The sequence below is a fragment of the Arachis hypogaea genome, chromosome 11 (genome assembly GCF_003086295.3).
Source record: "Arachis hypogaea cultivar Tifrunner chromosome 11, arahy.Tifrunner.gnm2.J5K5, whole genome shotgun sequence".
NCBI lineage: Eukaryota > Viridiplantae > Streptophyta > Magnoliopsida > Fabales > Fabaceae > Arachis > Arachis hypogaea.
Genome location: NC_092046.1, coordinates 116506853 through 116530843, shown reverse-complemented (window position 1 = coordinate 116530843; position 23991 = coordinate 116506853). Strand labels below are relative to the sequence as shown.

The following is a 23991-nucleotide window of genomic DNA, read 5'->3' as shown; positions in this document are numbered from 1 at the left end:
ATGAGGAGCAACACTATTACTATGTGTGTTTTTTCTAGCATTACTAACCATAAAATAATTTTAAAGTATCTATATTAAAAAAATTTAAAAAACTAAGCAAAAACACAAAGCCATATATAAAGCACCTATTGAAAAAATCAAGCAAACTATATATAAACTATTTAACAAAGGTCCTAATTTTCAATCAACGTATATAAACTATTGCAATATTAGCAATTAGACCCACTACACACATAATCAAATACCGATTTTAGACCCACTACACATACTACACATACAGAAACAAAATTAAACCTATTGCAATTATACTCAATACACATACATAATCAAATACCAAAATTAGATCCACCACACATATGTAAACAAAATTAGCTTAACATATATAAACAAAATTAGACCACTGCAGTTAGACTCACAGCACATACATAAAAAAAATTGCAACATAAATTCACAACTTCACCAAGTGCAGATTCAGACATTCAGACGTTCACAATGAGAGAGAGAAGGAAAACGTACTTGCAGATAGAGAGAGACAGAGGAAGAAGACAGTGATGTGCTTTGTAACACCCTAATATTCAAATCCTTATGCTCGAGTCATAAGTTAATGATATTACGGTGGTACGACTTTCAGGTGGATTTTTAATAAATAAATATAGGTAATTTCGAAAGGAGTATTAATCGAGAAGCTTGAAAAGAGTAGAAATAAATTCGCGAAGACGTATCACTCACGTTTCGACAACAAAAGATAAACCGTGAAGCCGAAAACGATATACGGACAAGGCGTAGAGGAGATTGAGAGATAGATAACAGATAGATATTTATAACATAAGTAAATAGCCACTAGTCGCGACCCGCGAAGTTTAGGCCGGCTAGGGTACAGTATGAAAGTAGTTGACAACAGTATATCCTAATCTCTCCCAAAGGAAACATGAGAGCCTCTATAGGCAATTCAAAAGAGTTCAATACATAATATAATCTTTTCGAAACAAAGGTGGAGAGATTATAAGCGAAACACAAAGTAGAGAAAATAAAGATCTTCGCCGTCTCTCAGACGACCCACAACTCACTTCTGAGCACCTGGACCTGTATCTGAAAAACAAGAGATATATACGGAATGAGAACCCCGGGCCCATGGGTTCCCAGTACGGTAAAAGTGCCAAATAATTCAATGTACTGCAATAAAAACTCACTAAGCATCCTAAACTTCTTCGCCAATTATTCATCCTAGGTTCTCGCTAATCCATGAATAGGCAACTGTCATAAGGGAATACTAAACTTAATTCATGTTTCACATGTTTCCCAACTCGCTGACTCTTCCACGAATCAGACTCAGAATCATAAGCAAAACTATCAGCAGTTGTTCTATCTCAACAATTCTATATCAATACATCATACCTTTACCTGGAGCTAGTGAAACCACATCACTGCGTCTACCCAGGGAGTTCAAATTATCTCATTCAATAATCATCATCATGCAATCGCATCATCAATTCATCTCATCAAGAACAGCCCTCAACATCCACCGACACCAGCATGAGGGGCCTCTCAGTTGTACAAACACAAGCAATACAGGCAAGTAATACACAAATATGGTACAAGTAGAACATAGTCAGGTAACATGGCATATATGATGTAGAAATCCAAAACAAACAAGCAAACCCAAACAATTCAAACATATGCAAATGATGAATGCCTGCCCTATGGCTGATGATATCATCTGTCGGTTATATAGCCAACCCGACATGTCCTGGTAGCTAACCATTGGACAGAAACACCCCTTGCGGAGCAAGTAGGTTTGAGCTACAACCCCCTTGCTACTGCCCGCTCAACCCAGAGCCAGTGAAATAATCACTACTGCGGCTAATACCCAGGCGGGTGTCTAAAAGCTCAACCTGGAGCGAGTGGATTCACCACTACTGCCGCTACTACCCAGGCGTCACAATCTCTGACCTGGAGCAAGTGGGATGAACCACAACCCTTGCTACTGCCCAGGATCTCAAAACATATATTCGTTCAGTTTAAAAGCAATCATCATTGTTATCAAATCTCAAACATTAACCTGGAGCAAGCGTGATGAACCACCACTCTTACTACTACCCAGGTATCACAAATACTCATTTATTCAAAACTCCATAATTTAACTCATTTATCATAAACATCCTTTCCCGTTTCATACCCGGAGCAAGTGGACAACGCCACTGCCTACTACCCGCGGTCACACATCACATTTCCACATTCTCCAATATTATCCATTTAACACATTCATTCATTAATCATTTATGCTTTTATACTCAGCCATATCCAATAATGGCTTTGCCATAACCCGGCAATAACTCAGCCATCTGGCTCATGGTTCAATCAAGAACCAGCCATTTATCAATAAATATAGCCCTTCGGCTCATGGCATACACGGTACTTCCACCGTCATCCTCCATATCTCATATAATCATCTTCGATCATCATTGATCATAACTTTTTCCCTTGCTTCACTCGCAAGTTACCACATCCCCTAGCTCCTTTCTCATTTCTAGGCATATCATAATGATTTAATACATAAGGGGCGAGATCGGAGGCTTAGAAGTATGAGATTTGGCTTTAAAAACTCAAAAATCAACTTTGGCATGAAAACAGGGCCACGCGTACGCACACTCCACGCGCACGCGTGGATGGCCAAAAAACTCATCGACGCGCAAGCGTCATACGCGCGGACGCGCGGGTTGCAAAATAGCCAAACGACGCGCAAGCGTCAATCACGCGTACGCGCGGATACCTTTGTGCCCCAGGCACAAAACTGGCACAACTCTCGGGAAAATGGCTGGGCATTTGGTGCAGCGCATCGACGCGCCCGCGCACACCATGCGCACGCGTGGATGGTGCTTTCTTGAAGAACGGCGCGTGTGCGCCTATGCGCGGAGGGTTGTTCTGCTAAAAATTTTCTAAGTTAAAAGCTGCAGAATTTACAGATTTAACCCCCAATCTTCCGACGGACATAACTCTCTCATTTTAAATCATTTTTCACTCGTTCTTCGAACGGCATGGACATCCCGGATCCAATTTCATTTCTAAACAAATTTGGCACAAAACAGAGATCCGTAGTCCAAGTTATGTCCCATCAAAATATGCCCAAAAATCATATTTTCATACAAAACCACAAGGTGCCATTTTCAAAACAAGCCATTTTCAACTATTTTCAAAATCAACCAAAACATGCCAATTTCAACCCTTTTTGAAATCAATCAAAATGTACCAAAATCAACATCAAGCCATCCTCAACTCACACATTGACACTTTACCAAAATTCCCAAAAACCACATCCAACCATTTTAACACTTCTCAATCAAATGGCTAAAGGACAAACACAATATCATGTCATACATCCTTCCTCATCCCAATTTCCAATAATACCATTTTCAATCAACCATCATTATACATAATCAATATCATACTCACTATCACGTGGTTTCATCCACAAATCAACCTTAATCATTCCTCAAGCATATATCACAACATACATATCTCTAATGCATCATCATACCATCAAGGCATCAATAATCATAATCACATATATGATCACATAATATATCTCAACCAAACCAAACATACCTCATCTACATAATTTCACCCAAAATTACCAAATTCCACACTTCAACTCCTCAAACCTTATTATTCAATGACCAACCTAATCATTCATATATTCACTATCTGAAATTCATCCAATCACTTGTGCCATCATACAATGCACACATCGACTTACCTTTCTTACCTCTTTCCGGCCTCCGGCCCAAAATTCACGGCCTCCGGCCCAATATTCACAATTTAAATGCATAAACCACAAATCAATACTCATTACCCAGTACATATTCTCAATACACCAAGCATACAAGGCCACACAATTTTCGACCCAATTATTAATTCACATTACATACCAACTATGCATATTAGCACCAACCATTTACACAATCCAAACTTAATCCTAAGGGCATCTAGCCTAGGAATTCTCATCACAACACACGGTACTTAAATAAAACTTAAAATGTACCTCTTGTAGCCAAACCAATTGAGCCTCTTCTTTGGAAGTCTTCACCAACCTTAGCTCCAAGCCTCACCGAAGCTCCTCAAGCAATACCAATCTCCCAATTGTGCACCAACATCACCAAATACACTAACATAACCAATATCACATACATACATCAACCTAGGGCTCATAAAAATGACAAATCACAAGGGTTTGAGCACTTCTTACCTCAGCCCATATGAAGTAGGGATATAACCCGCTTAGAATCCATGTTGGAGTATCCCTAAACACCCAAAATTATAAGATTTCAACACTAACTACCCAAAAACATGTAACAGTGGAGAATTTCGAAAACTGGGCAGAGATGAATAGAATACTCACCACAAAACTTAGATAAAATTGTAGAGGATGAGAAGAGCGACGCGTGGCTGCAAACGGCTCGTCAATCGGAGCTCCGTAGCTCAAGTTATGGTAGTTTGAAGATCAAAGGGAGTTATGTTTTCTCTCTTCTCTTCTCTCTTCTCAATTTCAGCGCCCCAACCCTTCTTTTTAGGGTAAAATGAGCTGAAATGCTCATAACTAATGTATATATATGTTGGGTCTTGGGCCCACTTAGGCCCGGTTCACTTATTTTTGTCCGTTGGCCCAACTTTGGGCCAAAACCTTTAAGATTAGCACTCTAAATCGCACTTTAAATATTTCTACCTTCCCTAATTATAATTCCTCATTTCTTAATCTTATTTACTCATAATCAATTTTCTCAGCTGTAGTACCAGACAGATCTCAGCCGGTACTGCCGGTCAAAATTCTACTACGCGCTTTTACGCAGAAAACTATGTTTTTCGACTAGGAAAAATTCACTGAATCCAAATATCATATTTAAATTATCAAATTCCAATTACCAAATCTTCCAACCATATTCGCTCCTATTTAACTTATTATTTAATTAATTTTCGGTTAGATCGGGTATTACATTCTACCCCCCTAACAGAAATTTTCACCCTCGAAAATTCCATTCATCACTATCCTCTCCCTCTGCCAAGCCAATTACCACTAATCACAGCTCAACTCCAAGCATAACCTCCAAACTTACTTTCTTATTCTCAAACCCTCAAAATTCTACATGACTTGCTGTTATAAAGTCTCTGACTCATCAATCAAAACCCCTTTCATTTCTAGAAAGCAAATGAGTTTGAAATAACAATTTAACAAAAATCATAAGAATCTGCTTTCCTTTAATAATCTATAAAAGCATTCGAGATACATATCTTTCGTTAAAGTTACTCATATCAAAAATTATCCTCAAAACCATAACCAACACTCTTTCAAATTTTTGGAGAAAAATTTTCAACAGTACCTCCCCAAAAATTGGAGTTTACCACCCGTCACGGGCTCCCTCAAACCAATCTCAGTACCGCATCTGTATTTCAATTTAGTGGCTTTCACATTCGTCTTTCAAAACTAATCATTATAAATCTCAATCTAATTCCAAGGTCACTATGACCAAACATCATGGTACTCATCTCTCAAACACGACAACTTGCACTCTCTCATCATCTAAATCCAATTATGCATCAATGATAATTTCCTCATCCGCTTTAGAACCATCAAAGCTCGCAGCCGCAATCAATTCCAACTATTTGGGGATCATTACTTGCAGTAACCCACTTAACCCTTCTAGTATTCAAACTTAAGATATTATAGTAAACTTTTACAGCTCCTAGTTGTAGCTATCCTGTGTTACTGCTTCCGCAAGTTTCTGCTGCTTTATTCTTATCTCTCGTCTAGTACGAGCTCTATTACTTACTTCATCAAGTACTCAACCACAACTTAGCATGACTAGCATTTCAAATCAACGTTTCCAAATCCCTCATTTAGGACCATTCCTTATCTATTTAAATCAAAGGAACTAAAAGTCACGGGTTCAATTCGTTTCACCAAAAATCCAGAAATCAACCAACTACATAACAAACACAACACATCATTCTCAACAGAGAAAAAAAAATCATTTACATCACAGGCATTTATCCATTTGTATTAGGGCAAATCCTTACTCGGACCATCCGGTTTGCTCCTCAGTCTAATATTAAACTCGACATTCCCAGTTTTTACTGTACAGGCGGTATTATAAAATCATGCACTGTCCTTTAAGCCTGATTATTGCAATTACCTCAATCTTACTGTCGCAATCAGCCCGCATCCTGACTCTCTCCTTGTTGGCAATTTCTTGATACATGCCCTGGTAACCCGCACTTGTAACATACACCTAACCCCAATCGGCACGGCCTATTTGGGTGATGACTCCCACATCTCTGACAGCTCGAAACATCAGAAGCAGCCGCTGCCCGTTTTCCCTTACCATTCCTTTGGGACTCCTCACTCGTCGCAAAGTTATTCTGTCCTTGGGGAAAGTGTTGTACGTATCCTCTCTCCTTAAACTCTCGACCCCTTGGTGTGAATCCTTGGTTGTGCTCTCTATGACTTCCCTCCTCTGCAACTCTCCTTTTCACACACTCTTCAGTAATTTTGCTCTTATTCACCAACTCTGAAAAAGTTCGGATCTCCATTGGTCCCACTGAACTTAAGATGTCGCTCCGGAGCCCTCCTTCATACTTAATGCATTTCCATTCCTCGAAGTCTCCCAGAGCTCCTTGACACATGCGGGAAAACCTGAATAGTTCCTCGAATTTGTCTGTATACTCAGATACGAACATAGCACCTTGCTTCAGCTGCAGTAACTCCAATTCCTTGGCTGTCCTGGCAGAATTTGGAAAGTACTTCTTATAGAATTCCACCTAGAAGGCATCCCAAGTGATAGGATCATTCCCCTGTTGCAGGAGACATCGAGCCCCTTGCCACCAATGCGATGCTTCCCCCGTGAGCAGATAGGTAGCAAATTCAACACACTGCTCTTCAGGCACCAACTGCGCTTGCAGTGCTCGCTCCATGGCCTGAAACCAAGTATCAGCTTCAGTCGGATTGGTGGTTCCCTTGAACTTAGGTGGATTAACCTTTAAGAAGGTTGCCAGTGTCATCGGGCCCTGAGCTTCCTTCCGCCATTGCCATTATTGTTTATCTGTTGCCCAAGAGCCTCCGCGGTGGCCTGCATAGCAGCAGCCATATTCTCCAATGCCCCCATAAGGTTTACCGAATTATTTGGGTTGATTTCCGGTTCCTGCATATTAGTACGATCTCTTTCACGTCCCCGACCGGGTCCACGAGGCGCCATCTGGTTCCTATACACACCAAACAATCGATATCAAGTTGATCAGTCTCAATATCGGAAGTATAGTGCTTCAAAGTACCAAAGGTACACTCATGGACTTCATGCTAGATGTATCGGTTAGATACCCTAACTAGCACAGGCATAGACTCAGAGTATGCATTGAAGCATAAGCAGTTCCATCCCTCAAGCTCACGAGGACGAACTGCTCTGATACCATAATGTAACACCCTAATATTCAAATCCTTATGCTCGAGTCATAAGTTAATGATATTACGGTGGTACGACTCTCAGGTGGATTTTTAATAAATAAATATAGGTAATTTCGAAAGGAGTATTAATCGAGAAGCCTGAAAAGAGTAGAAATAAAATCGCGAAGACGTATCACTCACGTTTCGACAACAAAAGATAAACCGTGAAGCTGAAAACGATATACGGACAAGGCGTAGAGGAGATTGAGAGATAGATAACAGATAGATATTTATAACATAAGTAAATAGCCACTAGTCGCGACCCGCGAAGTTTAGGCCGGCTAGGGTACAGTATGAAAGTAGTTGACAACAGTATATCCTAATCTCTCCTAAAGGAAACATGAGAGCCTCTATAGGCAATTCAAAAGAGTTCAATACATAATATAATCTTTTCGAAACAAAGGTGGAGAGATTCTAAGCGAAACACAAAGTAGAGAAAATAAAGATCTTCGCCGTCTCTCAGACGACCCACAACTCACTTCTGAGCACCTGGACCTGTATCTGAAAAACAAGAGATATATACGGAATGAGAACCCCGGGCCCATGGGTTCCTAGTACGGTAAAAGTGCCAAATAAATTCAATGTACTGCAATAAAAACTCACTAAGCATCCTAAACTTCTTCGCCAATTATTCATCCTAGGTTCTCGCTAATCCATGAATAGGCAACTGTCATAAGGGAGTACTAAATTTAATTCATGTTTCACATGTTTCCCAACTCGCTGACTCTTCAACGAATCAGACTCAGAATCATAAGTAAAACTATCACCAGTTGTTCTATCTCAACAATTCTATATCAATACATCATACCTTCACCTGGAGCTAGTGAAACCACATCACTGCGTCTACCCAGGGAGTTCAAATTATCTCATTCAATAATCATCATCATCATGCAATCGCATCATCAATTCATCTCATCAAGAACAGCCCTCAACATCCACCGACACCAGCATGAGGGGCCTCTCAGTTGTACAAACACAAGCAATACAGGCAAGTAATACACAAATATGGTACAAGTAGAACATAGTCAGGTAACATGGCATATATGATGTAGAAATCCAAAACAAACAGGCAAACCCAAACAATTCAAACATATGCAAATGATGAATGCCTGCCCTATGGCTGATGATATCATCTGTCGGTTATATAGCCAACCCGACATGTCCTGGTAGCTAACCATTGGACAGAAACACCCCTTGCGGAGCAAGTAGGTTTGAGCTACAACCCCCTTGCTACTGCCCGCTCAACCCAGAGCCAGTGAAATAATCACTACTGCGGCTAATACCCAGGCGGGTGTCTAAAAGCTCAACCTGGAGCGAGTGGATTCACCACTACTGCCGCTACTACCCAGGCGTCACAATCTCTGACCTGGAGCAAGTGGGATGAACCACAACCCTTGCTACTGCCCAGGATCTCAAAACATATATTCGTTCAGTTTAAAAGCAATCATCATTGTTATCAAATCTCAAACATTAACCTGGAGCAAGCGTGATGAACCACCACTCTTACTACTACCCAGGTATCACAAATACTCATTTATTCAAAACCCCATAATTTAACTCATTTATCATAAACATCCTTTCCCGTCTCATACCCGGAGCAAGTGGACAACGTCACTGCCTACTATCCGGGGTCACACATCACATTTCAACATTGTCCATTATTATCCATTTAACACATTCATTCATTAATCATATATGCTTTTATACTCAGCCATAACCAATAATGGCTTTGCCATAACCCGGCAATAACTCAGCCATCCGGCTCATGGTTCAATCAAGAACCAGCCATTTATCAATAAATATAGCCCTTCGGCTCATGGCATACACGGTACTTCCACCATCATCCTCCATATCCCATATAATCATCTTCGATCATCATTGATCATAACTTTTTCCCTTGCTTCACTCGCAAGTTACCACATCCCCTAGCTCCTTTCTCATTGCTAGGCATATCATAATGATTTAATACATAAGGTGTGAGATCGGAGGCTTAGAAGTATGAGATTTGGCTTTAAAAATTCAAAAATCAACTTTGGCATGAAAACAGGGCCACGCGTACGCGCACTCCACGCGCACGCGTGGATGGCCACAAAACTCATCGACGCGCAAGCGTCATACGCGCGGACGCGCGGCTTGCAAAATAGCCAAACGACGCGCAAGCGTCAACCACGCGTACGCGCGGATACCTTTGTGCCCCAGGCACAAAACTGGCACAACTCTCGGGAAAATGGCTGGGCATTTGATGCAGCGCATTGACGCGCCCGCGCACACCATGCGCACGCGTGGATGGTGCTTTCTTGAAGAATGGCGCGTGTGCGCCTACGCGCGGAGGGTTGTTCTGCTAAAAATTTTCTAAGTTAAAAGCTGCAGAATTTACAGATTTAACCCCCAATCTTCCGACGGACATAACTCTCTCATTTTAAATCATTTTTCACCCGTTCTTCGAACGGCATGAACATCCCGGATCCAATTTCATTTCTAAACAAATTTGGCACAAAACAGAGATCCGTAGTCCAAGTTATGTCCCATCAAAATATGCCCAAAAACTATATTTTCATATAAAACCACAAGGTGCCATTTTCAAAACAAGCCATTTTCAACTATTTTCAAAATCAACCAAAACATGCCAATTTCAACCCTTTTTGAAATCAATCAAAATGTACCAAAATCAACATCAAGCCATCCTCAACTCACACATTGACACTTTACCAAAATTCCCAAAAACCACATCCAACCATTTTAACACTTTTCAATCAAATGGCTAAAGGACAAACACAATATCATGTCATACATCCTTCCTCATCCCAATTTCTAATAATACCATTTTCAATCAACCATCATTATACATAATCAATATCATACTCACTATCACGTGGTTTCATCCAAAAATCAACCTTAATCATTCCTCAAGCATATATCACAACATACATATCTCTAATGCATCATCATACCATCAAGGCATCAATAATCATAATCACATATATGATCACATATATATCTCAACCAAACCAAACATACCTCATCTACATAATTTCACCCAAAATTACCAAATTCCACACTTCAACTCCTCAAACCTTATTATTCAATGACCAACCTAATCATTCATATATTCACTATCTGAAATTCATCCAATCACTTGTGCCATCATACAATGCACACATCGACTTACCTTTCTTACCTCTTTCCGGCCTCCGGCCCAAAATTCACGGCCTCCGGCCCAATATTCACAATTTAAATGCATAAACCACAAATCAATACTCATTACCCAGTACATCAAATTCTCAATACACCAAGCATACAAGGCCACACAATTTTCGACCCAATTATTAATTCACATTACATACCAACTATGCATATTAGCACCAACCATTTACACAATCCAAACTTAATCCTAAGGACATCTAGCCTAGGAATTCTCATCACAACACACGGTACTTAAATGAAACTTAAACCGTACCTCTTGTAGCCAAACCAATTGAGCCTCTTCTTTGGAAGTCTTCACCAACCTTAGCTCCAAGCCTCACCGAATCTCCTCAAGCAATACCAATCTCCTAATTGTGCACCAACATCACCAAATACACTAACATAACCAATATCACATACATACATCAACCTAGGGCTCATAAAAATGACAAATCACAAGGGTTTGAGCACTTCTTACCTCAGCCCATATGAAGTAGGGATATAACCCGCTTAGAATCCATGTTGGAGTATCCCTAAACACCCAAAATTATAAGATTTCAACACTAACTACCCAAAAATATGTAACAGTGGGGAATTTCGAAAATTGGGCAGAGATGAATGGAATACTCACCACAAAACTTAGATAAAATTGTAGAGGATGAGAAGAGCGATGCGTGGCCGTAAACGGCTCGTCAATCGGAGCTCCGTAGCTCAAGTTATGGTAGTTTGAAGATTAAAGGGAGTTAGGTTTTCTCTCTTCTCTTCTCTCTTCTCAATTTCAGCGCCCCAACCCTTCTTTTTAGGGTAAAATGAGCTGAAATGCTCATAACTAATGTATATATATGTTGGGTCTTGGGCCCACTTAGGTCCGGTTCACTTATTTTTGTCCGTTGGCCCAACTTTGGGCCAAAACCTTTAAGATTAGTGCTCTAAATCGCACTTTAAATATTTCTACCTTCCCTAATTATAATTCCTTATTTCTTAATCTTATTTACTCATAATCAATTTTCTCAGCTGTAGTACCAGACAGATCTTAGCCGGTACTGCCGGTCAAAATTCTACTATGCGCTTTTACGCAGAAAACTATGTTTTTCGACTCGAAAAAATTCACTGAATCCAAATATCATATTTAAATTATCAAATTCCAATTGCCAAATCTTCCAACCATATTCGCTCCTATTTAACTTATTATTTAATTAATTTTCGGTTAGATCGGGTATTACATGCTTAGAGGAAAGGATCCCTGGCGACAGACTCACAAGAAGCTGCGACAATGACGGCCAAGCTCACAGCGATGGCAACTGAGCAATAGCATTGCAGCAACGAGAACTTACCTGTAGCAATGAAGAAGAAAAGAATTTGGTGCGGTGAAGTATAAACACATAACTTGAATACGTGATATATATATATATATATATAAGAGAGAGAGAGAGAGAGAGAGAGAGAGAGAGAGAGAGATGTGTTAAGTTGGTACAAAGGGTTTAGAAAAGAAAAGAAGAATAATTTAAAAAGGTATCATATTATTATTTTTTTGTGATTACAAAGTTCTTACCAATATATAGACCAAGAGTACGCTAAGAGTACGCTCTTTATGGAATAATATCCTAATAAATTACATTGATTTTTTTCTAATTCTCTTTGATATTTTTCTGATTTTGTTCCCTAACTATGATATTCTAATACTCCCCCTCAAGGTGAGTAGTGGGATCACCAATACTCAGCTTGGTTAGAACTTTAGCAAGGGCTTGTCTTGAAACTGCTTTAGTAAGAATATCAGCCAACTGATCTTCTGATCTCAATAATGGAAGCTCAATAATGTCATTCTCAATTTTTTCTTTGATAAAGTGTCGATCCACCTCAACATGTTTTGTTCTATCATGTTGTACGGGATTCTCTGAAATGCTGATGGCGGCTTTGTTGTCACATTTCAACTGGCTTGGCAATTGTGGTGGAAATCCAATCTCAGTCATCAATTTTCTTATCTATAATACTTCAGTTATGCCTTTAACGATCCCTCGAAATTCTGCTTTTCCAAGTTACCAGGTTACCTCCAACAAGTGTAAAGTAACCCGCTGTTGATCTTCTATCATTTGGATTACCCGCCCAATCTACGTCAGTGTATGCCTCAACCTTCAAATGACCATTCCTTTTGAAAATGATTCCACTTCCTGGGGCTCCTTTCAAATATCGAACTATCCTCATGGCAGCTTCCATATGATCTTCTTCTGGCTTATGCATAAACTGACTTACTATTCCCACATCATAAGCTATGTCAGGCCAAGTATGTGATAAGTAAATTAGTTTTCCAACCAGTCGCTGGTACCTTTCCTTATCTGCTAGGGTGGCACCTTCTACTATCTTCAACTTGTAATTAACTTGTATGGGCATATCTATTGGTTTGCAATCCACCATTCCTGTTTCTGCCAGAAGGTCCAAAATGTACTTTCTTTGGGAGATAAAGATTCCTTTACTGGATCGTAGAACATCTATTCCTAAGAAATATTTTAGTCTTCCCAAATCCTTCATTTCGAACTCTGTAAATAGGTTCCTTCTCAATTTTTCAATTTCTTCAGCATCACTTCCCGTTATGATCATATCATCCACATAGATTATTAGGCAAGTGATTAAATCTCCCCGTTTTTTTAAAAAAAGGGTATGATCAGAGTTGCTTTGCTTGTACCCATACCTTTTCATGGCATCTGTAAATCTTCCAAACTAGGCACGTGGAGATTGTTTAAGCCCATAAAGAGCCTTCTTTAACCGGCAAACTTCTTGTTTTCTAAATTCTGTTGAGAAACCTGGAGGAGCTTCCATGTACACTTCTTCTTTCAATTCTCCATGCAAGAAAGCATTCTTAACGTCAAATTGATGGAGTGGCCAATCTTCATTTGCTGCTATTGAAAATAACACCCTGATAGTATTAATCTTTGCAACCGGTGAAAAAGTTTCAGTGTAGTCGATACCATAGGTCTGTGTATAACCTTTGGCCACCAACCTTGCCTTGTACCGTTCAATAGTGCCATCTGCCTTGTGTTTAATGGTGAAAACCCATTTGCACCCGACTGGCTTTTTTCCTGTCGGGAGGATACACTTCTCCCAAGTTCCGTTCTTCTCTAGAGCTTCCATTTTTGTATTCATGGCTTTTCGCCATTCAGCTTTCTCATTAGCTTCTCGGACAGTTCTTAGAATGTCTTTTGCTAAGAGTCTGGAAGAAAAAACCTTTGCAACATTTGCTATGCCTTCTCTAGCCACTCTTATTGGGTATCTTGAGTTACGGGGAACATGTTCTGGTGAGTACCGATCAGGAGGCATCCCTCTATTTCTTCTTGGAGGAAGAATAAAGGTATTGGGCTCTGGTTCTTCATATTCCAATGCTATACTGTTATTGTTAGTGGCCTCATTAAAAACAGGGAGTAAATTATCAGATTGACAATTACTTACCTCTTGTCTGACATTCTCAAAAGGACTCTCACTGGTTGTATGTACCGAGTTATTTTCTACGTTGAGTGAAGTATGCTCGGTGGCTCCATCTACTTGCTCTGTTTGAACAGTTTCTGGGCAACAAAGGTTATTAAGCCAACTTGGTGGTTCATTATTGTTCTCCCCCTGAGTGCCATGTTGGCGACTGAAGTAAAATTCGGATTCTAAAAAATTACAATCCATGGTCACATGAATACGACGAGTGATTGGATTGTAGCACCTATACCCCTTTTGGTGTGTAGCATACCCAACGAAAACACATTTTTCTGCACAAGGATCAAGTTTGGTTCTATTGACTTTGGGGATATGGACAAAGACGGAACATCCAAATACTCGAGGTGGTAAGGTTAGAATAGGTGGGATTGCAGTCTGAGTAGCCAAGACTTGTAAGGGTGTTTTGTGGTGGAGAACTTGGGTAGGTAGGCGATTCAATAAGTAGGCAGAGGTTGCTATAGCTTCAGGCCAAAAAATTTTTAGAACTTGTGCATCAAAAAGCATGGCTCGGGTCATCTCAAGTAACTTACGATTTCGTTGCTCAGCCACACCATTTTGTTGGGGTGTATTTGGACAAGAAGTTTGATGGATAAGACCATTTTTCAGAAAAAATCGCGCATTGATTGGTTTATAAATTCTCCACCATTATCTGAGCGAAGTACTTGGATTTTCTTGTTGAATTGAGTTTGAATCATTTGGTAGAAAGCAAAGAACTTATCAGGTACTTCAGATTTGTGTTTTAAAAAATATACCCAAGTCATACGAGAGAAATCGTCCACAAATAACACAAAATATTGAAAATTATTATGGGAAATAGGGGCTGGCCCCCACACATCTGAGTGTATTAGAGAAAAACTGGAATTGACTCTAGTGTTGGTTGGAGGAAAAAAAATTCTGTGATTTTTTGCACGAATACAAGTTTCACATTTGAAGGGTTCAGTACTACTTGTAAAAAGACTAGGAAATAAAAACTTGAGATACCCAAATGAAGGATGTCTGAGACGCCTGTGCCATAACCAAAGTTGCCTAGTAACCGTTCCGTGAGCAAGCATGGCATGACCCTGGTATGCTACTTCATCAACGTAGTAAAGGCCTTCTCGCTCAGTACCACGCCCAATGATCTCCTTCGTAAGAATGTCCTGTAAAAGACAAAAGGTAGAGTACATGAGTACCACACAATTTAGTTCTTTTGTTACTTGGCTAACAGACAATAATTTTGATGATAGTGCAGGGACATAGAGGCAATTTTTTAATTTCAATTTTTCTGAAAAAGTAATGGAGCCTCCTCCTTTAACATCAATTAATTCTCCACTAGCTGTTTCAATATGGGCTTTTGAGGGTATAGTCAAGCTGTTGAAATCATGGAGGTCATGAGTCATAGTATCGGTAGCCCCACAATCAAAAATCCATTCATTTATTTTTTTTATTGGATTCTGATTTTGGGTCTCCCTTTCTTCCTCCGTACCTTCGCGCACCGTTCCAGCCCTTACCACCGCTGCTGCCTTGCCATCACGACTTGCTTCCTCTCTTCTGACCTCGTTGCCGTTGTTGCTGGTGACTTCTAGGATGCTCACAGCGGCGGCTCCCTTGCTCTGATTTTTTGATGACTTGGGATTGTTTTTCCACCAATCTGGATAACCCACAATCCGAAAGCAGTTTTCCTTGGTGTGTTTCTTCATTCCACAGTGTGTGCAGGAGAGATGACTTTTATCCTCCTTGTCCCGTGGTGACGAACGCTTGAAAGCAGTTTCTGAGCGGCTACGTCCCTGTACGTCCCGAGTTGCTCTATTTTTTGCAGCTAGTCTGGTCCCAATTTCTCCTTGTGATACATCGCCTACACCGTCGATGGTAGGCTTCAAGATCTGAAGTCGAGCTGCTTCCCTATGGATAGCAGTGTAGGCAGATTCGACTGAAGGAGATGTCTCTTGTTTCAATAAATCCCTTCTGATTGTTTCGAATTTTTCATCAATTCCAGTAAGGAACTGATACAACCTCTGTTCTTGTTTTAATCGATTGAAAATCAGAATATCTTCTGGGCATTTCATAGGATTTGGTTGTTTTCTATCGATGGTCATCCATATGGCTTGTAATTTGTTCCAAAATTCCTCTAGGGTATCTTGTCCTTGTTTCTGAGTGTTGGCTCGTCGATGTAGGTCGTAGATCTGCATTGGATCGGCACCGCTTCCATAAGTGGTTGCCAGACCGTCCCATAGTGCTTTTGCAGTTGGAAATTGAGACACGTTATTCATCAGGTTTGCTTCGATATTCTGGATAATCCAGGTAAAAACTGTCTGATCTGCTTGTTCCCATTGATCATATGTTGGTTCCGTCTCTGCCGGTGCCAGAGGTATCCCTGTTAAGTGAGCCTTCTTTTCTCTTCCACCAATTGCTTTTTTCATCAGAGTTGCCCATAATGGATAATTATCTCCATTTAATTTAAATCCAATAGATAAATTGTCAGAATTAGTTTGTGATGATTGCATTCCAAGACTATTGCGCAGCATATTTGCAATTTGTAATGTCAATTCATCAGAAATGGTTGATTTTGGATTGGTAGTGCTGCTGGTTTCTTCAGATACGGACATGTTGGATTTTGGTAGTATTGCTTGCTGGTTTCTAAGTTCCCAGAACCTAACTAAGCTCGGATACCATGTTAAGTTGGTACAAAGGGTTTAGAAAAGAAAAGAAGAATAATTTAAAAAGGTATCATATTATTATTTTTTTTGTGATTACAAAGTTCTTACCAATATATAGACCAAGAGTACGCTAAAAGTACGCTCTTTATGGAATAATATCCTAATAAATTACATTGATTTTTTTCTAATTCTCTTTGATATTTTTCTGATTTTGTTCCCTAACTATGATATTCTAATAAGATGATGGTGTGGCGGTGGACAAAGAAGAAAACAATGATGCGGTTAGAGGAAAGGGGCAGCGGACCAACTGTGATGGGCTCAAAGGAAACTACGACAATGACGGACTCAGTAGCGATGGCGACCGGAGCAAAGATGCGACCGAATGACGATTAGTTTTCAAAGTGGAGATTCTAAAGCAGTGAATTTTTCAATGATGCTATGGAAAAGAAGAATAGAAGTAGAGGTTTAGTTTTGTAGATTTGAGGCTAAGGAAGTGAGGCGCAAACTCTAAAATAATTTTATATATTTTTTACATACATTAATTTTTATATATTTATATTATATATTTATATTATTATTATATAATATATATATCCTGGAGTGAGTTCACTCCAAACCCAGTTTTGTCCTATCCCACTCAAACACCCACCCTTAAGAAAAAATTGTTTCGACCGAGTAGGAATGGATTCAAATACTGCTACCAAGCCTGTACATACATGTATTGCCTTTGTTTAGGTAGATTTGGCACTAATCATCCTATGAGTGTTTGAGCATGTCGCATTTTTTTTTTATTTTTTCCTCTTTTGCTGCTACCATATATATTGTGTTTGTATTTACAAGAGTTACATGATAGGGTTGATAAGGCCATTGATTTAGATTCAGATAAAGTTGATAACATTATTTGTATTCTAAGTCATTATCATCGTCTCTAACAGTATATAGGAGTATACAAAAGTACGCAGACAACAAGCATGGCTTCTTCAATATCGTCGGCGCTAATGACAACTATTATCATCGTCTCTAGAAATACACAGGTACACAAAAATAAGTCATATTTAACAAGAATTTTTTCTATTATAAATTAAAAAAATCACTATTTTCCAAAAAAAAAAAAATACAACTTATTTCTGTGTACTCTTGTGTATTTCTATGTACTCTGGAGAGTGGAGACAATGATAGTAGTTACGATTATTAAATTTCTAACTTTTCTTTTCACCCAATCTAATATTTATGAAGATACGTAGTGAAGTTCGCCGGAAAATAAAGCGAACTCTATAAAAATATAGAAGTTCGCCGGGGGTACAACAAACTTACTCTAAAACAAAAAAAAATTATCTGAAAAATTAAAGTTCAAATAATGTGTTTCTGAAAATAATTTTTTTATTTATTTTAGAAAAAATTTCTACATATGCATGATCCTATATGCATCTTATTTTGTTATTACTATTTACTGCTATAACAATATATCTTTTGGTTAGTTAGGATTTTTGAGATTGTCTATTTGATGGTTAGTATTATTGAATAGAGAAATATTGTGTATTCTAGGGGTGTACATAGGTCGGGTGAAACTGGATTTGTCTTAATTTAGATTCGACCCTAAATATATACTGGGTCTATTTTTTAAACTCTAACTCAGCCTTAGACCCGATGAAACCTAAACATTTTCGGACCACAATTATATTGGATATAAACCGGGTAAAAACTGGACTTTTAAAAATTTAACAATAATTTATAAAGAAACTTTTTTATGATGCACTTATCTATAAATAAGAAACTTGTTACCGAGAAGTTGATATCCATATTCGAACTTAAATTTGTTCATAAATTTAAATTTGATACTTCTTTGATTTATTTTCTAATTCAACAAGTGTGATTAAAAATAAAACAATAAGCTTATAATTAATATAACATAATATTATAATTAATTTAAAACATATATACATTTTTTAGTTCCCTTAGGGTGCACATGGGACGGGTAAAGTCGGGTTTGTCTTGACCCGAACCTAGCCTAAAATAATGACTGGGTCTATTTTTGAGACCTAGACCCGACCCTAAACCCAATAAAATCACACCAAATTAGTTCCTAAAATGTTCGAGTTTGGGCCGAATTTTCGGATTGGATCAGACCATATACACCCCTAGTGTACTTGTGTATTAAATTGATGCATTAATTACAAATAACAAATTTATTTGTATGCACGGGGTTGGTTAAGATAATAAAAAAGTATGATGGTTACCTTTCATCCAACAAGTGTTGAATTAATCATTTTTCAAGATTGTTATACCAAATAAGCTTGTAAAAGAGTGAGATAATACTCAGTGTTGTCCCCCTTCTCCGTCTACCTCTCATATGAAGATCCTTCTTCATCTACAGGACTGTCCTTTTCAACCAATAAGAATTATAATCATGATAGTAATAATGGGAATAATGAGAATAAGAAGAAGAGTGCAATATAGATCACACTGATGGGGATAAATTAGAGTTATAAAGGGAAGAGACTAATTTGGATCATAAAATAAATCTTGACATCTTAGCTAGTCGTAGTAATATCTAACATAACAACTCAGAGATAATTTAGTACTCTATTCGCCAATTCAACACTCTAAATAGGCTAGGAACCAAAATGATGTTCGAAGTTGGATCAAGGGATCAATAGTGAATTTTGGATTTAATGGACTAAAATGGTGAATGTCGAGAATTTGAGGGGCTACTAAAAAAATTTATAGTCAATAAATAAGTCACAAAAATTCTTTTGAACTCTATCATATCCTTAACATTTTTTATTTTATAAAATTATAAATCATCCACCTTTAATACTATCATCTCCAACTACACCACCACTTTCATCACAACCAACCACAAATTTTAAAAATTTATTTTTTAAAATAAACAAAAATAAAGATGATAAATTTAAGGAAAAAGGACAATAGATCCCTAATCTTTTAAGTTTTTGACAAATACATCCCTGAAAAAATTTAAATACAAAAAGATTCCTGACTTTAACTAACGGAGGACAATTAAATTCTTCCATCTATTTACCTCTCATACACCAAATGAAACTTGCTGACGTAGTTGAAAAGGTGTACAAGTGTCCGTTACGGTGCCACACTGAAAGGGGGATAAAGTTCGAAGGACAAATAGGTCCTTGCTGATGAAAATCACGTCATTTTCAATGTTAGCCAATTCTGATTAAAAATCCTTTGGCAAGAGAGAAATTACCAGACACTGCCCTAACCCCTTCATTAAGTCAGATCTTCCTTCCCTCCCAAATAAAACTGAAGCGTCATCGAAGAAGGTGAAATAGGAGAAACGAAGTTCATATGCTGAAGCAGGTCAGTCATCAATAAAGGTTAGCAAATTCACAATGTTGATGATTTTTTTGCGTTAGGATTCCATTTAGTGTAGGGTGTGATGCATGCAAATGCATTCTGCCATGGTTGCTTTCTGTTTCAATTTTGTTGAGAAAAGTTATTGTGTCTTCATTTTAAAGGTTTTTAGGATTCTGAGCATTGTGAGTTGATTTTGTTTTTGTTAAACAATTACAAATGACTGATAGATATGTGATTCATATTTTTCACCATGGAGAAAAGTTTGTGAGGAATAGCCATGGAAAACTTGTTTATGTGAATGGAAAAGTAGAAAGTTTCTCGAAAATGGACATAGATTTTATCAACTTTGGTGATTTGGTGAAGTTGTATGATAGTTTAGGATATCCTTGCTACAAGGCAACATATTGGTATGATAGTACGACGAGTGATATTGAATCTGGGCTTCATAATTTAATAGGGGATAGTGGGATTCATGAATTGTGTGACAATTTGATTAGGAATGAAGAAAAAGATGAGTTCTGTGTTTACTTTAATCATCTTATTAATGAACCTGAGTACGTAGAGGAAGATGGAGCTGGGAACGCAGGAACTATAATTGGAAATGTTGACTGTATAGAGTTAGATGACATTTGTGATAAACTGATGACATCGTCCTCTGATGACGACTATGAAAGCACAGAGGATGAACCTTACAAACCTCCACCTCTAAGGTATGATGATGATAGTGATGATGATGAGAGCATTCGGAGAAGAGAAGCGTGCCAAAAAGAAGAGACATATGGCTTCCAAGAAAAAAAATAGTTGTTGCAAAGAGAAAGGTGCAAGCAAACAAGAAGGATCCACAAAAGAGGAAGGTTGCACCAAAGAAGAATAGACCTAATGTACAACCAAAGTTGGGGCCAATGTAAAACAAAGAGCTGGGCCTTCTCTGCCAACTCGTGGGACTAATAATGGTCCTACTGTACACTTAAGCTCCTTTGATTCAGAGTATGATTATGAGTATCATTCAGAGGATTTGCATATCCTTGTTTCCTATGAGGAAGAAGTTAAGAAGCATCATTGGCCCGAGTTCAATAATGAATATGGATTTGGGGAAGGCCATTTTGAAGTGGGTACCAAATTTGGAACTCTTGATGGTTTTAAAGAAGTGGTGAAGGACTTGTTTATATCTGAGGGCAGGGAGTTTCAGTGGATTAAAAATGATAAAGAAAGAGTTTGGGTGGTCTGCAAAGGAGAAGAATGTCCATGGGTTGTACATGTATCCTTCAACAACTCTCTTAAGTGCTTCAAGGTTAAAACTTATAGATCTGAGAATACATGTGCTAGAGACATGGGTAGTAATGTTGCTGACCAGCACTGGCTGAGTAAGAAAATTGAAAAAAGACTAACTATTTATCCTCAAATGACTAGAAAGGAGGCTACTAATTTTCTGAAAGAGGAGTTTGGCATACATCCCATAATAAGATGGTTTACAGGACACTAAAATTGGCAAGAGATAGAATTGTTGAAAGCAAGAGTGAACAATATGCAAAGGTGAAGGATTATCTATTTAAAATTTTACGGAACAATCCTGGATCTACTACACTCCTAGAGGTGATACCAATTTCACAGTCTCCACCAGATATACCTAGATTTATGCAAAAAAAGCTTCAAGAGTGGTTGTCAACCACTAATAAGCTTGGATGAGTGCTTTCTAAAAAGGTATTTTGGTAGACAATTACTTTCAGTTATGGCACAAGATGCCAATAATCATTTCTATACCATTGCATATGCTATTGTCGGATCAGAAACAAAGGATTCGTGAAAGTGGTTTTTGACGCTCTTACAGGAAGATCTGGAAAATGCAAGTGTGCACGGATGAAATTTTATGTCAGATCAATAGAAGGTTAGTAATTTGGTTGTTATACCTATATTTTACAATCCCATTACTATATTGGAATTTAGTAATATGTTTAAACTTGTGGTTCTGAAAATGGCTTCAATTTTTTTTCTTGATTGTTCATGCAATTTACTTAATTTGTTTAAACTTGTGGTTCTGAATTTTGATTAAGTTTTTTTCTGTTATTGATCCACATCTATATAGTGAAATAATTCAATTAACTGTACCGATTTTGAAAATTTGTCCATGACTTTTTATTAGATCATCTATTCTATGACTAATCATGGATGTAGAGAAATAATATAAAAAGAGAATAATATTAATGTATGAATACTAAGAAAGGCTATTGATGTATGAATACTACTAGTACTTCCAGTACTCCCTATTTATTTGAGTCAAAAAACTAAATCCCTATTTCTCAAAGAATGAACAATAATAACTTTACATTATAAAACAAGAGTACATAGCAATTCTCAAAGGCCATTGAGAGAGTTATTATGGATACGACATAGCTACAAACTTATATATATAGATATGGACATCAATCATCATTAGAATATTTCTTTCTTTTAGATATAAGCGGTTTCTTAATTAATTACTAAATTAAATTTTACTAGATATATAAAAATACTAATTATTTATGGCTAACAGTTGTGGATATGTTATTATTCACCTAGTTACTTAATTTGTTTATGCTTCTGATATGGTATTGTGCGATGTCCAGGGCCTACTTGAGGTAATGAAAGATGTGATGGGAGATGCACCATATCGAAATTGTGTGATGCATATGTGAAAAAATTTCATCAACCGTTTTAAGGATATGCAACTTAGAGATGTGGTTTAGGAGTGTGCAAATTGTTCAACCACCTCTGAGTTTGTGGAGACCATGGAGAAACTTAAAAAAATTAACGAGGAGGCGTGAGAGTATCTTACAAGATTTGATCCAATGGTATGGGTAAAGGCTTACCTTAACCATGGGCCAAAAGTTGATTCTCTCACAAATAATATGTGTGAATCCTGGAATGCCAAAATAGGTAAGTATAGAGTGAAGCCCATTCTTACAATGTGTGAAGACTTGCGCTGTTATATCATGAGGAGAATGACGAAGCATATCACACTGCTATCAGCATATCCTGAAAAACTTGCCCTGTTCAGCGAAAAAGACTTGGCCAAATGATTAAGCCAGCAATAGATGGAACGCAGAGTGGATAGGTGACAGCGAGAGAAAGCGGTTTGAAGTGAGCCGTAAGATATCAAAAGTTGATGTCGATTTGATTAAGCATACTTGTTCATGCAATATGTGGCAACTAACAGGTTGACTTATCTTCACTTTGCTTAGTAATTTATTAATTGCCAAATGTGTTCTAAATATGTCTGTTTTATCTTATTGTTACACCCCAGGAATGCCTTGTGTTCATGCCATTGCTGCTATTAGGAAGCGACATGACAAGCCCAAAGATTATGTACACAAATGGCTTTGCATGGAGTCCATCCCTCCCACTTATGTACACTTTATCCAACCAGTTTCTAGTGAAGAGTATTGGCATAGAACTGGTTACATCAAACCAGATCCTCCACTCATCAAGAGCCCGATTGGTAGGTCAAAGGTGCATAAAAGAAAGAAGGATCCAGTGGAGGATTTGATTCAAGGAGACAAGATAAAGAAGACATTTCGTGTAACATGCAACAAGTGTGGAGAGAAGGGTCACAACTACAAGACGTGCAAGGGAGCACCATCTGATCCTAACTGGAAGCCTAAGACCAGGAAATCAAAACAGCCTAACTCAACTAGTCAATCACTTGTGAAACTTCCATTGTCTCAATCAGCTCCTGTGCCTGAGGTAATTCACTTAGTGGGATTAATGTGACTTCATTACAAAATTTATAGGATTTATGTGTCTTCATTAATAAACTTAAGGGATTTATATGTCTATATAAAAAATCTTGAAGGATTTATATGTCTTCATTAAAAATCTTGAAGGATTTATATATCTTAAAAC

The 23991-nt window shown here is 38.1% G+C and overlaps 2 protein-coding genes across 2 annotated transcripts; both read right to left on the bottom strand.

The window, feature by feature from the left end:
* Positions 1 to 12676: 12676 nt before the first annotated feature.
* LOC140176174 (uncharacterized mitochondrial protein AtMg00810-like) lies at positions 12677 to 13267 on the bottom strand. Its single transcript, XM_072206065.1, has one exon. The coding sequence runs from the start codon at positions 13265 to 13267 to the stop codon at positions 12677 to 12679; it is 591 nt and encodes a 196-aa protein (XP_072062166.1).
* A 120-nt stretch (positions 13268 to 13387) lies between these two features.
* LOC140176173 (uncharacterized) lies at positions 13388 to 16731 on the bottom strand. Its single transcript, XM_072206064.1, has 3 exons — positions 15622 to 16731; positions 15063 to 15285; positions 13388 to 14607 (listed from the first exon to the last, which is right to left on the bottom strand). Exons 1-3 carry the CDS (start codon positions 16729 to 16731, stop codon positions 13388 to 13390), a joined length of 2553 nt encoding a protein of 850 aa, XP_072062165.1.
* Positions 16732 to 23991: the final 7260 nt, after the last annotated feature.

What these genes read in the sequence shown, in the direction of transcription:
- LOC140176174 (XM_072206065.1), bottom strand. Translation starts at nt 13,267, where the DNA reads ATGATCATAACGGGAAGTGATGCTGAAGAAATTGAAAAATTGAGAAGG.
- LOC140176173 (XM_072206064.1), bottom strand. Translation starts at nt 16,731, where the DNA reads ATGTCCGTATCTGAAGAAACCAGCAGCACTACCAATCCAAAATCAACC. An exon ending in CGGTGGTAAGGGCTGGAACG is followed by an intron (nt 15,286 to 15,621) that starts GTGCGCGAAGGT and finishes TGTCTTTTACAG; the next exon opens with GACATTCTTACGAAGGAGAT. An exon ending in ACCCTTCAAATGTGAAACTT is followed by an intron (nt 14,608 to 15,062) that starts GTATTCGTGCAA and finishes TTTGGCCTGAAG; the next exon opens with CTATAGCAACCTCTGCCTAC.